Source organism: Macrobrachium nipponense, chromosome 44 (genome assembly GCF_015104395.2).
Source record: "Macrobrachium nipponense isolate FS-2020 chromosome 44, ASM1510439v2, whole genome shotgun sequence".
Classification (NCBI taxonomy): Eukaryota; Metazoa; Arthropoda; class Malacostraca; order Decapoda; family Palaemonidae; genus Macrobrachium; species Macrobrachium nipponense.
The window spans coordinates 27,264,513-27,284,864 of NC_087221.1; the positions used below are offsets into that span (position 1 = coordinate 27,264,513).

Sequence of the window (20,352 nt, forward strand, 5' to 3'; positions counted from 1 at the left end):
TTTGAAAACCACCATACGCCCTTACCCCTCGCCGGAGGTCCTCCATTGTATTCGAAACATACATGCTTCCGTATTTCCTTCTTCTCCCTCTAGTGACTTTCCCTCTTTTGACATACGAGCTCCGCTGGATTATGGCTGTTATACATTACGCCTGATCTTTATGCATTTCCGCCGTCTATGGAGTTATCTCTACGGTGGCCCACTCTTTCTTCAAGCTCGGACAGGAAGTGGGAGGGGTCTCTGGGAGTCTGAGTTTGTGTTATGTTTGCTACCATAATGCATCTGTTTGTACAATGAGCGCGTGTGTGTGTGGTCATTTTCTGAAATATGGATTTACAAACATATAAAAGATACTTTTACAAGTATGCACACCTAATTATGCAGACAGAGAAGACTAAATTACATTTTAGACAAATCTAATTATTATTCCATCTTTACCATTTTTCATAATGCTTGAAGGAACAAATATTTATTATCATCATGGATGGGACGAGTCATGTAATTCGTACGGGGAAACAAATACTTATCGAGATATTTGCTACGAAAATCACTAATTTGTTTTATATACACAGATATCAATATATATTTTAGAGAATTGTACTTTAAAAGTTAAGAATCAATACAGAAGCACTTCTATGCATTTTATGTTTATTTTTCTGAACCCGTCACTTATCCATCTTCCTAATTCAAATTTTATGTGTGCCCTCTTTCCAGGCTGTTATTTGCCTTCTGGCTGTTGGAGTGAGCGCTGGTCCAGCGCCTCAGTTCCGTGGATTAATCGGACAATCGGGAATCGTCAGACCCGATGGCAACAACATCCAGTTCACTCAAGCTCAGGCTGACAACTTCCTTCTTGTTGGACCCTCTGGAATTGTGACCAAGGACGGCAGGAACATCCAGCTCACCGACGACCTCCAGTTTGTCCACAGGGCTAAACGCAGTGCAGGTTTCGTCAGTGCAAAGGGCAACATCGGACATTCTGGAATTCTGAGAGCTGATGGAACCACCGACCTCTTCAGTCACGACCAAGCTCACAACATCCTGTTGATTGGACCATCAGGAATCGTCACCAAGGATGGCAGGAACATGCAGTTGACTGATGACCTGAGAATCGCTCACAGGTCAAAGAGACACTTGATCGGTGACTCTGGAATGATCACTTCTGACGGCATCCCCATCCAGTTCACAAGGCCCGGAGTCACCATTCTTCTGGAAGGTCCCTCTGCTTACATCATGTCTGACGGTACCTTGGTGCAGAAGCGTGCCAAGAGGTCTCTTGAAAACTTCGGTCACACTATTGGAGAATCCGGAATTATCACCAACACTGGAAAACTGATCCAACTTCCTGCTCATGCCACGGTCGTCCAAGTTGGACCATCTGGTGCTATTCTTTCCAATGGGCAAAACGTCCAGTTCTAAATTGGGACTGTCTTAGAGTTTATTCTCTCTTTCATCTCGCTTGGTGGTGCATTGAACATACAGATTTATTCTCATATAGAACCCAATGTAAAAAGAAAAAACTTTAAATAAAGTAATTTTAAATTAATGTTTCAAATTACTCTTAATTACCTACTTAATCTATATGTCCTTCGTGATATCTGTTCTTGGTCTAATTACTTATACAGAAAAATAATCAAAAACCTCTTCACAGTTGTTGATTTATGGCATAAAATGCAGTTTCTATAGTGCAACAGAATTTTCCGCTTTGCTGACATAACAAAAGACTATCACTGACAACACACTTGCATTTCAAGATAGATTCTATTGAAAGACGACAATGGTGAGCGTAATTTACACTTTTTTTATTTATTGCTTTTCCCATAATTGCAAGTTTCTAATTACGTGCTGCCTTGAAAATATTTTCAATTGGCTGCAAATCACAGAAAGCCTTTATTATATAAATAATATGAACAGTCAATTTCCATCAGAGGAGGTTAGTTACACGTCATATACCAAACTGATCGCAAATTATTGGAGCAATTTTCATATGTCTTCAGCCACAAAAATGTGCATAAATTAGTATAAATAAGCAAAGAATTGACAGGAACAACCAAAAAAATGATAAACGCCAGGAAGGAAAGTAGATAAAAAGGACATCATTCTGTAAGAAAATATGATCATTCATCAGGTATCAACAGGGATGACAACAGTAATTGGAAACCTAATGTTATAAAGCAAAAGGATGTAAAGCCTAAAGCATTAAAAAGCGAAGTCAGTGATGATAGTGCATTAGTACACCATAGTAATACTACAATTTGTACTAATATTTTACTGGATAGTAAAACAAATAAACCTGATGCCTTTCAAATGGGAAGCATCCATAAAGCTCCAGCCAATATTGATAACTGAAGCAAATTTTTGTCTTTAATTGTTCGAGTGAAGATTTAGGGTTATAGAACTACTTTTCTTTTTGACGCTGAGACCAGTAAGTTGGTCACCCAAATGCCACTACCAAGTATAGGCCAGAAGGATGGAAGGCTATTAATATTGATAAAGGAAACAGAGAATAGAGAATTCAAAGTCTGGCGGGAGAATGTAAAGAGACAGTCCCTCATTCTTCGATTGGTGGTTCACCCTTAATAACCGACTTCAATTATTAGTGGCAGTTTATATCATTCACTGGATCGAGAAGCACACCAATTGCCACTTTTGCGAATGACCAATAAAAGTTGCTTTCATACCCATTTATCCCTGAGCCACTCAGAAAACAGAGGCATTGCAATTAATGGCAGTTCGGTCTCGTGCAAACCACAGCAAAAGTTTCGTAGTTTTGAAACTACTTAGCGATGAATCGGTCCGAAAGTTGAGCGGAGCACTGTGCATCGACTGACCGCGATGCCTGGTTTGGAATAAATGCGATTCGGAGTTTATTTCTGGACGTATAGGATTCTTTCAGGAGACTGGGGGGTGATTACGAAATTTGCTTCTTAACTAAGTATGTAAATCATATTAAGAAATTTGCTTCTTAACTATGTATGTAAATCATATTACGAAATTTGTGTCTTAACTGTGTGTGTAAATCATATTACGAAATTTGCTTCTTAACTATGTATGTAAATCATATTACGAAATTTGCTTCTTAACTATGTATGTAAATCATATTACGAAATTTGCTTCTTAACTATGTATGTAAATCATCTAATGTATTTCTATTCCTGTATCTAGAATGGTCTCGTGTCGTCTTTCGTGCTTGCTGTTTTAGGCTGTTTCCTGCAACTTTTTTTTTTTTTTGTGACTGTAACTTCTTGATCTTACTTTACTGAAAATGGCATTTCTAACCTCTCCTTTTTTAACATATTTTATGAAGTCCTTCCACATTCTGACATTTCTATTTCACTTAGTTTTCAGTGTCCTTTTGCTTATCTTCCCACCTCTGTGATGGTATTTTTCATTGCTCATTTTTTAAAAATTTTCTAATTTCATCTATTAGGCACTATCCCTTTAAGTTTCTGTCTCTTCATAACCAATACTGCCAAACATTCACAATTTCAGCAACCTTTCTGGTGTTAGCTTATGACTACATCCCCTTATAACAGCAAGCTAACGTTTGTACCAATACCCATTCATTCGTAATAATCCTTACCACTTCAACCATTACAGATTATTTGATATCTCCAACACCCGCAACGCAATCCAAATTTCATTTCTAGCAGTCCAATACAATTTTTTCTAGGTGTACTGATTTTAGCCCTTAACCGAAAATTCAGAAAAAAAAAAAAAAAAAAAAAAAAAAAGAGTTCCATGGCCAAAACTTGATACAATCATTAATCTTATTGTTTAAGCATTATCATTAAGTTACGTGTCATACTTACGGGAGCTGACCCATAAACGACAGTTCTCCAATTGCACAAAGTAAGTCTCCGGTAATATGATGTTTCTGATCGCTTGTGAATTTTTCTTAACACACACATATAATATATATATATATATATATATATATATATATATATATATATATATATATACATATATATATATATTATATATATATATGTGTGTGTGTGTGTGTGTGTGTGTGTGTACATACATACATAATTTAAGTCCTTATGAGGAGGAGGAGGAATAGGAAGAGCACGTAATGCGAGTAGGATGAAAAGGAGGATCAGGAGAGAGGGAAGAAGATAATGCTGATGATAATGATGCGAGGATAGAATAAAGTGAACAGGAAGAGAGAGAGAGAGAGAGAGAGAGAGAGAGAGAGAGAGAGAGAGAGAGAGAGAGAAGGAAAAAAACAGAAGAGAAGAGTGACAAACGAAACGCGAGAGTGAGGATAAGGGAACGAGAAGCAGCATTGGTGCCCCTGAACGTGGCGTCGAAGCCTCCACCTGTCAAGACACTAACTAAATCCAGGTGTATTTGCGAGGTTCCCACGAGGCTTCCATTTCCCCCAGTGGGTCTTATCGGGAGTCGAGAGGACTCTGCTCTGACGACCTCATTACCGTAATGTAGTCATAAACTCGGCATGTGCGTAGTGATGAGAGAGAGAGAGAGAGAGAGAGAGAGAGAGAGAGAGAGAGAGAGAGAGAGAGAGAATTATTTAGGACTCTTAAGGCTTGGCAAATGTACAATTATTTTATGATCTTGGGGGATTTTTCGTTAATCTTGGGATTTTCTATGGTCAGTTGCCAATATTGCAAACAGCTCCTCGTGCGTTTAAATCCACGGATGATCCGCTTAGATTCTCTCCAGGGGCCACTTTCGGTGGTCATGCTACATGTCTGCAGGCATTTCTCCTTTCTACAAATATCTAGATTTCTTGATATCGTAGGTATAAAATAAATTGGTCCTCAAGGAAATATGAAATAAAGCATAACAGAGTAAGTTTGATGAGTGAGAAAATAAACAATCTTATACAGACAGGTCTCTCTCTCTCTCTCTCTCGTCTCTCGTCTCTCTCTCTCTCTCTCTCTCTCTCTCTCTCTCTCTCTCTCTCTCTCAGACAAAATAATAGATTGGAAACAATGACTGGATATTGCTTGAATACGATATGGCAACAAAGTTTTGGCTTGAGCAAAGTGTAGAGTGACTTTGACTACGACTTACAAAAATATGCCCCCTATTTCCATGGCATTAATTAAATACTTCTGAGTATCTAATTATGTAATAATGATAAATGTACATATGCAAGTACTGACAAAATAGTTAGGATGGTCATATGTTAAAATAAAAAAAAAGCTGTAAGATTTAGGAGAGAGAGAGAGAGAGAGAGAGAGAGAGAGAGAGAGAGAGAGAGAGAGAGAGAGAGAGAGAGAGAGAGAATTTGGAAGAACGAAGAAGATTTAGAAAATTTGGTCAAACTAATAAAAACTAATAAGAGGTTGATAAACAATTATATATATATATATATATATATATATATATATATATATATTATATATATATATAGTTGTATCGTAGTGTGAGCTATATGGTGTGCAATACGGGGAACGTGTGACAAGCTAAATTGAGTCTTCATTCCTCTAAATACTTAATGAGCCTTTATTACTCCTTGCATTATATGACACTATTTTTTAAGTAGGAAAACTAAAGTTAACACATAACTTATGTAATATCATCCATTTCTTTATGGTGTTTCAAGAACAATGTGTATACTTCTCTTACCGAAACAAAGATGAATATTTTTGTTAATGAAAAATAACCCTTCTTGTTTTTAATTTCGCAGCCATTGCAGTTTTTCAGACCATTAATATTTTGTTCGCTTGTGCGCTACTGCCGTGGCATGTGTATTGTACGTGTCAGGAACACGTGTGCTGATTTTATGTTCCCTGTCACTCGCAAAGCCCATGGGGACCTCCGCGTCTTTCCATACGTCAATCAAAACACGAGTTTTTATTTATATCTCTAAACTAGTTAACTGTCACCTTCATTTCAAATCATTCATTTCATTCCATTTCAATTTATATATAAATATTTACAATTCAGTAACTCAGTTACAGCTCGGGCTACGAGTGGCAAGCAACCTTTGGTAGCCTGTTTGATTTCGTTTAATTTAGAAAGGAACCGTTTTTGCTTATGCCCTTAATTTTACCACGGAACATTATTATTATTATGTAATCTGTAGTGTTTTTATTGATAGTGGGTTAAAAGCAGCTTATTATTATTATTATTATATTATCGGTTGAGCAGAATGGCACTCTGTATGCTGTTATAGAGCGTGCCATTCTTTTCAACTAGGTATGCCTCAAAAAGGCTCTTCTTTCAAGATATATTTATTATTATTATTATTATTATTATTATTATTATTATTATTATTATTATTATTGGGGGTAGGTGTTGGGGTGAGTGAACTGCAGAGGTGTCTGCTGAAGTCATTGATAATATAATAAACTGAAAATGAAAGCTTTTCCCATCAATGGGTTGAGAATCACTTAACTTAAATTATGAAAGTTACACGAGTGTGAATATTTCGACTAATATTCACAAGATTAGGGGAACTCCTTTTGAAATATTAATGCTAATGTAGTCTTATCGATCCAAACTCAAAAAACACAAGAAAAATAAGGCAGGCGTTAAACGAGTAGTGCTAAATCAAGAAGGAAGAAACACCTTTGGATAAAAAATGGCAGAAAGTGTTTAAAAAAGAATGGTATCGATTTTAAAACAAGAATCATTTATCAAAGGCCGGAAATGACAATTTTTAAGATCAATTCTAAATGCTAGGCTTCGTGCAGATCATTATCTAACGGTGGATAAGCTGAAAGTTAACAGTTTGTTGACCAAGAAAAAGGGAGTAGTTACCAAACATTTGGTCTCCTTTACTTGTACTCCCCTACCCCTACTATACTTCTCAACACAAGAACACTAACCTCCTTCCGCCACATGCCTCCAATACCATTACCACCCCCCAAACACACACAAACACACATACCATCCATCAAGCTCACAGCCCTCAGAACTTCTTCACCTGGTGGTACCCATGGATCGGTACCCTCCACAGCTTTGTCTTGGGGAAGCTTTCCGAGAAACAGGTAGCCTTTGACGGCTAACCGGCCTTTGATCTCACGCTACGAACAAGAATAACCGTCCCAACTTTCCTTACTGGCCTTAAGGGCATTATCACCCAACAATGTAAGGTAAGATCAAAGAAAGCGTATTGTAATTAGCCTAATCGAGTGCAAGTTGAGTAGGTCTCCTGACCTTCACAGTAGGCTTTTCCTCAGCTCACCTCTGCAAGGAGGCTTGGTGCAGCTCTTGTTGGTTTGTTAGTATGTCCTAATGTGTGGCATCAGGATTACACGATTACACACATGAAAGGTAATCTGGGGATTTGAAAAAACTTCTACCAAATCTGTTAAACAAAGCTCCATGGTTTTTTGTTGGAGGTTGGGGACTGGGACGGTTGGTAGGGAGGGGGGAAGAAATAAAGGGGGGGGGGGGCGGTTAACAAGGAACAATACTTAGCCATATCCTAGGTTCATTGTATTCGAACCTCTTATTGTATTAATAAGTACGTCTTCGAAAAGTATCAACTACCTATTTATATTATTCATTTTACCACCTCCAGCCCCTGTGTGTGTGTGTGTTTTTGTGCGTAGTTGTATGTTTATACATCGTTAAAATAATAACGCCAGTATATCATCATAAACATTTTTTCTAATGATAGAAATCCCAAGAGCATAGGAGCTTTTAAGAGAGATTAATCTCTCATGCGTACTCCCCCGTGATTCGGAATTTTCAATGAGAATCAGTGGAAGACGATTATCAAGTTCATCAAAAATGAAATAAACTACGAACCAAGCAAGAAATAAACATAGGTAACATTAATTATTTAATACTTTTCACATCATAACCTCTAAGGTCGCAAAATCTAGCTTTACTTATATAGTCGTTTCTAGACATGTATATTTCCTTTTAATAAAATTTTTCCAATGTGTATATATATGTGTGTGCGAATACACACACACGCATTATATATACATACATACACATACACACACACACATATATATAAATATATATATATATATATATATATATATATATATATACCCACACACATATATATATATATATATATATATATATATATATATATATATATATGTATATCTATCTATATATATATATATATATATATATATATATATATAGTAGATATACATATATATATATATATATATATATATATATATATGAATAACTTGATCACGAAGTATATAAAACGTGATGCTATGTATAAATAAAGATTTTTTGCCACGAAGGAAAAAATGAAAAAGCGAGATAGCCTAGTCCTTTCGGTCCTGTTCGGACCCTTTACTGAGGCAAACTAAAGGGTCCGAACAGGACCGAAAGTACTTGGTTATCTCGCTTTTTCATTTTTTCCTTCGTGGCAAAAAAACCTTTCTTTATATATAATATATATATATAATATTATATATATATATATATATATATATATATATATATATATATATATATTTTTTTTTTTTTTTTTTTTTTCCACCTGTTTATCTGGGACTCTGGTTCAAGTGTTGGGCACCATTACCCCCAAACATATAAAACATTTTAGGCGACGTGTCCTCGTTGGTGCAACAGTTCTTCCCTAACGACAGTGTCGAATTCATGTCTCGACATCAGGTGTGAAATGTGTCCCTTTCCATCCTTTTTTTTATGCAAATCATTTTGAAAGAAACCGAGAAAGGTTCTTGTACATGTGTCACTATGGACAAGAAGGTTCCCGGAAATGTGTCACGTCGGACATATTGTCTTGCCTTTCGTGTAAAACCCGAAACAATATCGTTTTGTGTTTCGTTTTCTACTTCCGTGTGCTTACGTATGGGATTTCTAGGGATTTCTCTGGGCTAGTTTGCATCTTTTTTAGTATATTTTTTAAATAATTTTATCAGGCATGCAACGTTTCGGCAATGGTTCACATACACTTTAAGAAAATATTTCTGCAATATTTGCCTATTCTGACTGATATAATACTGTTGAGTTAAAGAAAATGAGTGAATAATTCTTGTATTTTAACCAATAACCTTTAAAACCTTTATGGGAAACCAGTGTGAGCTAAGCTCATTTCATTAAATAGTAAGGTTGCTATGAAAGTGGCAGTGACCTTATGGTCTATGATTATAATTGAGTGGAAAAAAACTGTTGTTAAAAAAATTTGTTTTTTTCGTTTCCAGAAGAGGAGATGCATATATTTTGTAAAAGTATTCGAAAGGATCTATTATCACATGTATTTAATGTTTGGGATACCTACATACATACATGCATACATTCAGAGACAAACTGAAGTATATAATTATGTAGTGTAAATAATTATACCAAAGGCTACCATTGGGAGTAAATAATGCATATGCATAAACCCATTCAAACGAATTCATTTCAGCAAGTTTCCACTTGAGTACATACATAAATACATACATGCAAACTTGATATAATAAATTACGAGGTATAAAACAATTCCAATATATTCATTTCAACACAGGCCTTTACTTCAGCACATACATACATACATACATATATACAACATATCATATGAACTGGAATCAGGCTGTTCATTTCATTTCTTTGTTGGTTTCCATCATTTTTCCCCCCAAGTTAGTTTTTCCCGTCCATTTCGGATCTTCCAAAATAATACTGCCACCTTTTTCTACAACGTACATGGTCTGGAAATTCAATTTATGAGGCAAGGTCAGGGATGAATAATGTATGAAGGCTACATCTTTACAACATCCACCACCCTCCTCTCCATCCACCCATGACAACACCCCACACTTTATTGTTCGTACTTGTGAACATTAATGAAACTGCGGCAAGAACACTTAGTTTTTCCTCTCATGTTAACAGTTTTAATCATAAATTTTCGTCTTTTTTAATATTCCTCGACTTTTCCCCTGTCTGCCTCAGTGCCAGCACGTTCGACCGAACGGCAGAACGCCAGATGAACGAATTAGACCCGATCGCATAGCACGATCGTATGAGCATATTGAAGTTGCGCGCAGTGCAAAGTGAATTTCCGCAGCTCTAATGGCCGAGTTAAAGTAAGCCGTGATGTAATCAATTCGCATAACGGCTAACGCGACCTCGTTAGAGGACTGTAATGAGGTCAATGAGGCCTTCCAAAGTACCAATTACAAGTATCGGGAGAATTTGACTCCGTTTGTAGAATTCCTCCTTTTACTTGTCTGACATTTTCCTCCTCATTGTGAATTGTTTCAGAGTTTAACTCGGGTTTTTATCGGGCAAATATTCCTCTGCCTACATTTTATGTTTGATAAATATTCATCTTTACTTTTTTTGGCTGTTTACTTCTGCGTTCATTTGTTAACATATCCAAGCATAAAGTTTTTTTTTTTTTTTTTTTTTTTTTTTTTTTTTTTTTTTTAATTTAGAGCCAATAACTTTCTGCTCAGCTTGTTCCACCGACCAAAGTTAAGCTGCCATAAAAGGAGATATCCGCTAGGGACGTACAACCTTCATTGTTGTGGTTCTCAGTTAAGAGCAAAATATTGTTTGGTTTACCGTAAATGTTTGCCATTTTCTTACATTATGAACACCACCGCTGTTGATTTGAGCGGTAACTTAATAAACACATAAATATACAGGTTTTATTTGTATTGTGATTCCGAGTTCATTTATTTAGGATAGTTACACTAAGTGTACGGTTTCATGTGATCTATCTGCATTAGGCTACTTGTAGGCGATATGCTAATTATTCATATTTCCCTATGTTAAACATTTGATTTATGTTCTCTTTGATCTCATTCGTTAATTAATGCGAGGTTTTACTTAGTATAAATGAAATGTAAATGTGTTTTGTATGTATACTTAGGAAATACATTTCAGTATACTCTGGGGATATATTTCAGTCTCCTGAATAAACATACGGTTCAACCAAAATATTGTGCATTGGGCAAAAAGTATTTAGTTACAACTCTAATATTACCAGGCGAAAATATTATTATTACAAATATCAGGTGATAGCTTTGTGTAGTATAACTCTACCGCACAAATCTGGTATACAATATAGTTTTGAAATATATATAGGTTTAATATGAAAATTTAAAATATCATTAGTTTTAGCGCATATTTTGCCATGCAGCATTCATACCAGTAGTACATAATGTTCGACACTTAATCTTTATTGGAATCCAACACATGGTATAAATGTCATTAAGGTACATTAGAACTTTAATGATTTACTTAAGGCCTAATAATGTCACGTGTTCCGGTGAGGGGAATAAAACATCAGCATTTTAAGTAAAAAAATAAAATGCATCTTTCCAGTAATAAGAACAAAGTACTGAACTCTATTTGTATATGCTCTGTCATTTACATTAAAGCATTCTTGCACTTTTGGGTGCGGTCCTTTTCATGAGCAATTCTTATCAAATGCTGATGCACATGTGACATCTCTTATCTAACCACGATACCTTCTCAACTTACCGTAAGGTTTATGGAATCTTTCCTAAACAGTAACCTCCATCGTTATCTACGACTAATATTTCTTTGGGGTCAATATCTTTATATTTACAGTTTTCCGTTTATGTTTTTAAGGTCATCCTCAACGGGCTTGCACTGTTGAGGGCTTTTACTATGTGCGCCGCAAAGGTGGATACATACCGGCTTATGCCCCTTGGCGTCGCTACCTACGAAAGATCCAGTTTCTCGTCCTTAGAAAGTGAACAGACTACTGTTACTGTTGTCTTGAATTAATGCTTTATATGCCTCAGTATTACATGAACTCAGTTTCTGAAAAAGAAGTAATGGAGGAGGTCCGGGGTATGTTTTATATGTGGTAAATAATTCATGGTTCAGTATCCCACAGGTCAACAGGTATTAAAAGAAGACGGGAAAATTCTAGACATATGATTAAAAAAATTTAGTCTTTTTTTAAGCTTCGCTTTCGTAGTGTCTTCTTAAGTTATACTTTTTATAGGAAACTAATATGTGACTTGCTTAAAAACTAGAACACAAAAGATTGTTGGTTCTTGAAATTAGTTTCATTTACTTATCAGCCATATTTATTAATTTTTTTGAATTACCCCTTACAAGGTTCCATTTTCTAAGATACAATATCATAGAAAATGATTTTCTCGTGCTTCACAAACGATCGGGAACTTCGACAACAGTAAATCAGTATTCATATTGGATTACGCAGCGACTGGAAACATTACTTATCATAAATTACAATAGTAATGAGCCGTTATTATGTTCCTATTCTATTTGCTCAATTGCCATCTTGGATTTTACGGTGAGAGTTTCAGATGAGTAAAATTCCCATACTTCGGGAAAACCGATATAACGTGTTCAGTTGAGAGAGAGAGAGAGAGAGAGAGAGAGAGAGAGAGTTCCTCCAAGCTCCGACTACAGCCGCCCTGGACCCTTGCCCCTCCCCAACCCCCCAAAAAAAATTCCGTCTTCATCTTAAAAAATACTTCCCTGTTTCGGAAAAATACAGATAGGAACCCGATTTTCCAAAAACGAAGAAAAACGGCGGCGCTAATTAAGGGGGCGCCATCACCTATATTGAAAATAATTGCCTCTCCTTCTGTAACAAAAGCAATAACTCCAGATTCAGACTAAATTAATGAAAATATATCACATACAATACCAGGATTAACGTTGGATATAAAAGTATGGGTGCCTAAGGAATAACTGGGAAAATGCGGTAACTCGTACATTGGAAGATTTATTTGATAAAAACAGGTATTATTATTAAATAAGAAAGTAAAGTTAAAGCATAAAAATGTTTCAATAACATATTCCAATGAACTTCAGACCTACTGTTTTTTTCTACACTACTTCATGAACTTCAATAACGATCTTACATATGCAGTTTGAACTTAATAGATTAAGTGATCAAAACTTGACATACGTTGAGGGACTGAGAGCGTTACTCTTTATCAACCTAATTTAGTTAGCGAAACTCTCTAATAACCTTTTTTTAATCTAAAACTTCTGTCTATTATACTTCACCGCGGTTTGTGAAACTTCAAAGCACACATAAATGTCCACATATATCTCTCTTTCTCACTCTCTTTCTAATTTGCACACACACAATTATATATACAAGTATACATGCACACATACATTGTATACACATATATATATACACATGTATACACACACATATAAATATAAATATGTATATACATACACGGTACACACTGATTAACGTACATCCTTAATGATAATGAAATTGTTTGCAATTTCATTCAATAAAGTGTCGTTACGAGGACTTGATGCGAGAAGTTTTATCGCTGTTTTCTATTCAGTTTAATTAAATCTCCTACAAACGACAGATTTCATTTCCTCTTAATGTCGAAACTTAAGAGATTAGTGCCGTCCTGTGTACTTCATTATTTTTTCTCTTTAGCGATCAACGACGAGGTCATTAATTATTATCAGATTAAAATTACAGTAGTTCTGGCAAACTACTCAGATTCTCTTCCGAATCATCAATTAACAAAACAGCAATTTCATTAGGCGCTGAAATTAACTAATTAATAATAATAATAATAATAATAATACCGTTTATGAAAAAGGTTATTAGGGAAGTTTACAAACAAAAACATACACACATTATCTACATTTATACTATATATATATATATATATATATATATATATATATATATATATATATATATATATATATATATATAAATGAATTCGAATGACTTTTAAAAGAACATTAATTTTTTACATTTACGCTCAACAAACTACTACACCAGGCGGAGACTAATATTTGACGTCCCTTTATGACTCAAAATGCGCCATCTTCTTACAGCCCAAGTAACAAATCACCTCATCAACATCCCGTGAAAGATCCCTCACACTTCCTTTACTAACCCCCAGATCAGTGTTTCTTAACCTGAGGGTCGTTTGGGGTTTCTCAGGGAGTTACGAAGGGTTCGAAAGAATATCATTTATTTTCATTTATATGAATTAGGCAGTTGGGCTTCTACCAGTTTGGTGATGTTCAATAGTTCTGTGGAATTTGCAATGTTCTGGTATTTGTAGAGGCTATGTGAAATTTTTCACCTCGTATATTTCAAAATTGATCATAAGGGTTAGGGTAATATCCTGAAAAGTTTCGGGAGGTCATTGGACGAAAATGTTTAGAACCAATGCACTAGATTATGAAGAGCTAAGCAACTTCAGCTCTCTCTCTCTCTCTCTCTCTCTCTCTCTCTCTCTCTCTCTCTCTCTCTTCCATCATCCCTGGTAGACGGAGACTACATTTCCAGGGACTGGATTTCGAGGGTATAATTTCCGACTGACCCACAAGTTAGGAGGAAGACATGATTCAGCTGGGCTCCCCCCAAACACTCAGTTATTTACTGTGAAATATGACGTCATTAGCGACAACGAATTAGATAATAATTCAACTGCCAGGGAATTCTTTACGTTAGACGCATTCCTATTTCGAGCGATTCTGTAGCACTTGCTTCTCCAGTCTTGCTTATGCCTTCTAATTCTGCGGTTTCTCGGGGGTTTTGCATATGAACGGCGTTTTCTCGAAGTTTACTCTTTCATTTCATGACTTTGTGCCTTTATTCCATCTAAACGTTCTCATATTTATATATTAATCAATGACGATAAACAAGTTTATTAGCTATATCGCGTACATTGAGATTTTCCATCATTATTCATTAATATTGAAAATGGGATTGCCGTTTAGATTATGTACTATAAACAACAAATAATGAATCCTCAAAGTACTCGGTAAATATGAGGTCATTATATAAAAGATTAGTGCACTTGTCCAGCCAATGAATTAAGGAAATAATCAAGTAATTTTTGCAATTTCATCGCACTTGTATGTTTGTTAGTTTGTAAGGTGTTTTTACGTTGCATGGAACCAGTTGTTATTCAGCAACGGGACCAACGGCTTTACGTGACTTACGAACCACGTCGAGAGTGAACTTCTATCGCCAGAAATTCCCATCTTCACTCCTCAATGGAATGGCCGAGAATCGAACTCGCGACCACCGAGGTGAGAAACAAACACCAAACCAACCACGACACTGAGGCGCTACATAGCACTTGTATGAGGTACATTAAGCTGTCAGTATTACGCATCTAAAATTAAGCCTGCTGATACTCGTACATTTATATAGATCATCAAATAAAGACAGGTATATTTTTGTTATCTATTTATTTATTTATTTCTAAGTTTGTTGAACTAAATCTATATGCCGTTAACTGACTGTCTCCGAATCCAAATGTTTCCTGATTGATCATCTTTACATACTCATTTTCGTCAGAGAGAGAGAGAGAGAGAGAGAGAGAGAGAGAGAGAGAGAGAGAGAGAGAGAGAGAGAGGAACCAAGCGATTACCGTCTCAATATACTTAAAGTTTCTCAAAAAATAAGTACTTATAAATTCCCTAGAATTCGGAACGGCTATTCTTATAAAGCCAAGCGAGTAAATATGATGGAGAGCAAGACAGTGAGAGAGAGAGAGAGAGAGAGAGAGAGAGAGAGAGAGAGAGAGAGAGAGAGAGAGAGAGAGAGAGGAACAAGTGAAAACCATTAGCCCGACGTTCAGAGCCCAATTCTTTCTCCCAGGAACCCTTGGAAATGTCAAAATGTTCGAAACGATGTGAAGGTTTTGCTATAGAAGCATTATACCCTCGCAAAAATCCTTTGGAAATTTGTGTCGCGTGGCTTTTAAAATCTTTCCCGCTCTCCTCGTTTCTTATTAAATTCTGCGTTCCATTTGCAACACCTTTGTTATGCCCCATTATCGCCCTGTAATCCAAGATCAGTACGATAACAGATGAGGAACTGAAACTTTAGTATACGTTTATTCTTTATACGTAAGTAGTGATATAGGTCTTCATAGCCTTTCATACATTCCAACAAAACATATCCTTAACGATGATTTTTCTGATTCACACATATATACACATAAATACATACTTATATATATGTTTATACACAAATATACATATGTACGTATACATATACACATAAGTATATATATGTGTGTGTGTGGGTGGGTGGGAGTGTGTGTGCATGTGCGTCCCTGTATATTAAGTATGCGTCAGAAAGGTCACAGTCACAGAACAATAAAGAGAATAATTGAACCAGTTGCCTCATGCTCGTTTAGGCGTAGTGACAATGCTCTTTGTCTAGTAAATCGATGACCCCCTAATAAAAGTTATACAGTGTTATCGTTTTTATTACTCAAAGCTAAGTGAAGGACAAAATAGATTTTACCTTCAGGAAAGTTTACTTTAGTTAATACTCAAGTACACTCTCGTGCGCGTGCAATATTGTATGTGCATGCCTGCAATAACACGGACGTGATCCTAAATCGATACTTAGTCCACATTCTAAGAAACCAGGAATAACTTGTGTTTTTTTTTATTTAATTTGTAACTTATGGAAATCATATTTAGTTACAACGTCACTGAATTAAAATCACTTTGCTATTAGATGAAGTTTTTTCTGACTCTATCTGCGTCCATTTATACGCGTGACTATAATTTTTTAGTTATCTAATAATTCATATATATATATATATATATATATATATATATATATATATATATATATATATATATAAAATGTGTGTGGGGGTGTGTAAAATTAGACACGTGTATGTATATATATATATATATAATATATATATATATATATATATATATATATATATGATATGTATGTATGTATTATATATATATATATATATACTATATATATATATATTATATATATATATATATACACACACACACATATATATATATAGATATATATATATATATCTATATTATATATATTCTATATATATATATATATACAAATAATACATATATGATTGGATATATAATATATATAATATCTATATATATATATTAATATATATAGAATAATATCTATATATATCTATATATATATATATCTATATATATATAGATAGATATATATATATATATATATATATATATATATATATATATAGATATATAGATATATAGATATATATATATATATATATATATCTATATATCTATATATTCTATATATATATATATATATAGATATATATATATAAGATATATATATATACGTGTGTATAAAATTGGACATGTTTCAAAATAATAATAATAATAATAATAATAATAATAATAATAATAATAATAATAATAATAATAATAATAATAATAACAATAATAATAGTCTTCCGAAAAATATGAATAATGCTTTACGTTAATCATAGACAGAAAAGGGGATAAAAATGTCCACAAGCGTACAGATATAGCAAACCTCCGTCCACGCAGTACAATCAGTACCCAATCCCCCCCTCCCCCAAAAAAAGTTACCTGAGAAGTTATATTTCTATCTCCTGTAGAATTTAATCACCGGGATAAACTTGAACCAGATTTCATAAATTCTGCATCTATAACTTTACGTAATCCTGGCTAAAAAAAAATTTAACATACGTAAAAACCGGGCTGAATTTAAGGATTAGATTACGTTTTTATTGTAGTACATTATATCTTCCTTCCATAACAATCTCCTAAGAGTTATACCTCAAGAAAATTCCAACCATAATTTCTTCGAACAAAGCGTTATCGATTAACCCCAACCATCCTATTTAATCTTTTTTCCCTCTTTGCTAATTAACGGGGTCATCATTAATCATAAGCTGATTACTAACTACCGAACCACCATCTCCAGCCCCTCTCAATCATCCTCCTGCGACTACGGTTCCCTCCCTGGATATAATTTTTCCAAGAGACAAATAAGCAACCCACTACTTACGAAAGAAACATGATTCACGGGTCACCCCGAAAGCTCACAGCTATTTACTCTTAATTTATGGCGACGTTCGGGACGTACAACCGGTCTCTAACTGAACTCTCCAAAATCTCCATATATTTCACTGTTCGAGGTCAAGTGTTGGGTGTTTCATTATGCTTTCTTGACAATAGAGATGGATGTTTTGGAATTCCAATTTCGTCTGTCTAATAAGGGTTATACCTATATTTTTATTCTTAGGGTTTTTTTTATGTAACTGTGTCGTGTGTGTTTGTGTCACAATATAGAACAGGGATCTTTTTTGCCATGTATAATGTATAATTCTTTTATAGACGGAATTGCCGATTGCCTCAATAGAATCATGATTAATACAAACATTTTGTCTTATATGAGCCACTGCTGCTCAAGCTCAAACTAACTAACTTGATATTTAATTTCTTTTATTGAATTTTTAAAGAAAATAGTTTAGTTTCCTAATGATAAGGCAGGTAGCGAGAAAAATCAAGAGGGTAAAACGAAACGAGAGAGAGAGAGAGAGAGAGAGAGAGAGAGAGAGAGAGAGAGAGAGAGAGAGAGAGAGAGCGGTGACATTCAACCACTGATTGCTTTCTCTTGATAGTCTGGCAAATGTCAAAATGTGTCGCAGAAGGATACTATTTTTTGCTCTCAACCTTTCCACGTGAAATACCTTGAAAAAAAGCACGTGAGTCGTAAGTGTGACTTATACAAAAAATTCCTAAGCTCCAAATATCTTTTTTCTAGAAATTCGTGAAATATCAGCTTGAATGGTTTAGGTTTACTGATATCGTTGATTATATCAGTGTACGAAGTTTTTTTTTTTTTTTTTTTTTTTTTTTTTTTTTTTTTTTTTTTAAGCACTATTTCTCGGTAGTATATTTTTAAGCACAGATTTTTCTGTTCCCATGACCTACTTTTGGGTATATCAGCTTGGAAATATATTTATTTTAACGTATCCATTTGCAGAATGTTTCGAGGAATGTTCTTTGACCAATTAAGTAGCACAAAAATAAAAAAAATATAAATAAATAAATAAATAAAAATAATCGATCAACTAATCATTGTCTCAGAATTCTTACTGGCCAAACGACAATGCATTTCTCATCATCATCATCATCATCATCATCATCAGTAATGTCTGCCTCCAGTGGACTTAAAAACCTATTCCTACTCCGCCATTTTATTGAACGAAGAATTCAGTGGATACTTCTCTTTCTTTCTGTTTTATATATCAGCATTCATAAAATACTGTTTTGCTTTCCTCAGCTCATCTTCGTCTTATTCCTCAATCCTTGAGGGAAAATCGTATTTCCTTGAAAATAACACATTTTCAGGTTTTCCAAGTTTGTCAACTTGTCATTTTGGGAATTTATTGCATATCAGTATTTTGGTGAGTTTATTGCTCCTCCTCAGTTTGATGAGTTTATCGCATGCTTCTGTATATTGGTGATTATTATTTTAACATTTATGTTCTGTTACCTTCATTGCACTAATATACTATTTTGCAAATTTCATTGCACTTCTAGCGTTACCAAGTGAAAATAATGAAAGTCATACAGACTCTCACTCTGAGCATAATCCTAGTTTGACTTTTAAAACCCCTTTTCAAACCATTTCCCGAGAATATGGTAAAAATCTCATTGGCAACTCAAACTTATTATGGCTTTTGTCTCTTAGGAAATTACAGACTTGAAGCGAAATCGCCGGCGATAACAGAGGAACTGTACCTTTAGGAATGTAGAACTGAAGTCGTATTGATAGGGACCTCGTTCACGACAACGCCAAATGATGGAATGGTACGGATGAAGGTATTCGAGTCGGTTTTTGGACAGGTGAGAACTGTTGCTGTGTTTTAATGACATGAATCATAACTCAATAAAGAGGGGCAGGTCATTAAACATACTAGATCATTTTGATGCTAACGGACAATTCCTAAAATGATAATGTTTGCCCTGATATAGAACAAAAATTTAAATGATAGAAACTGAAGAGAAAATATCGCCTATAACGATACTAGCATGAATTAAGAACAATAACAAACAAGTTAAAAATGCGCCGAAGTTTCTGTATGAAACTTTCAGCCATGGCCAGTTGGTGGTCTGCGTCGTTCGTACAGTTATGGCTAACCTTAATTTTAATAAAACGTCCTGAAGCTACATGGCTTCAATTTGGTATGTTTGATGACTGGACGGTAGATGACCAACATATATACCGATTTGCAGCCCTCTAGCCTCAGTAGTTTTTAATATCTGAGGACGGACAGAAAAAGTGCGGACGGACGGACGAAGAAAAAGTGCGGACGGACGGACAAAGCCATCTCAATAGTTTCCTTTTACAGAAAACTAAAAGCAGAAACAATTAGTATGGAAAACTATTAACTTAAGATTGTTCAAGGGTATATGGGCTTTCTTTATTGTCAACATTGTAATTATGCTACTAATCTTGGCATTGTTTAAGAACAGTACAATAGCATACATTGTAAGCAATCCTACTTTAAAAAAAGGCGACGAACTATGAATTTGTCTTGTACTCCGCTGATGCCTTATCCTTTTCTTTCTACGACCAGGCAATTTTGGGAAATTAACCGACTCGTTGATTGTATCACGAAA

General features: G+C 34.8%; 1 protein-coding gene across 1 annotated transcript in view; it reads left to right on the forward strand.

Moving 5' to 3' along the window:
* LOC135204130 (uncharacterized) overlaps nt 1-1,546 on the forward strand; it is a 2,275-nt gene extending 729 nt beyond the window's left edge. The window contains exon 2 of the mRNA XM_064234133.1: nt 715-1,546. Coding sequence (XP_064090203.1) covers nt 715-1,419 — 705 coding nt within the window. The 3' untranslated portion in view covers nt 1,420-1,546. The remainder of the gene's footprint in view (nt 1-714) is intronic.
* The last annotated feature ends 18,806 nt before the right edge of the window (nt 1,547-20,352 follow it).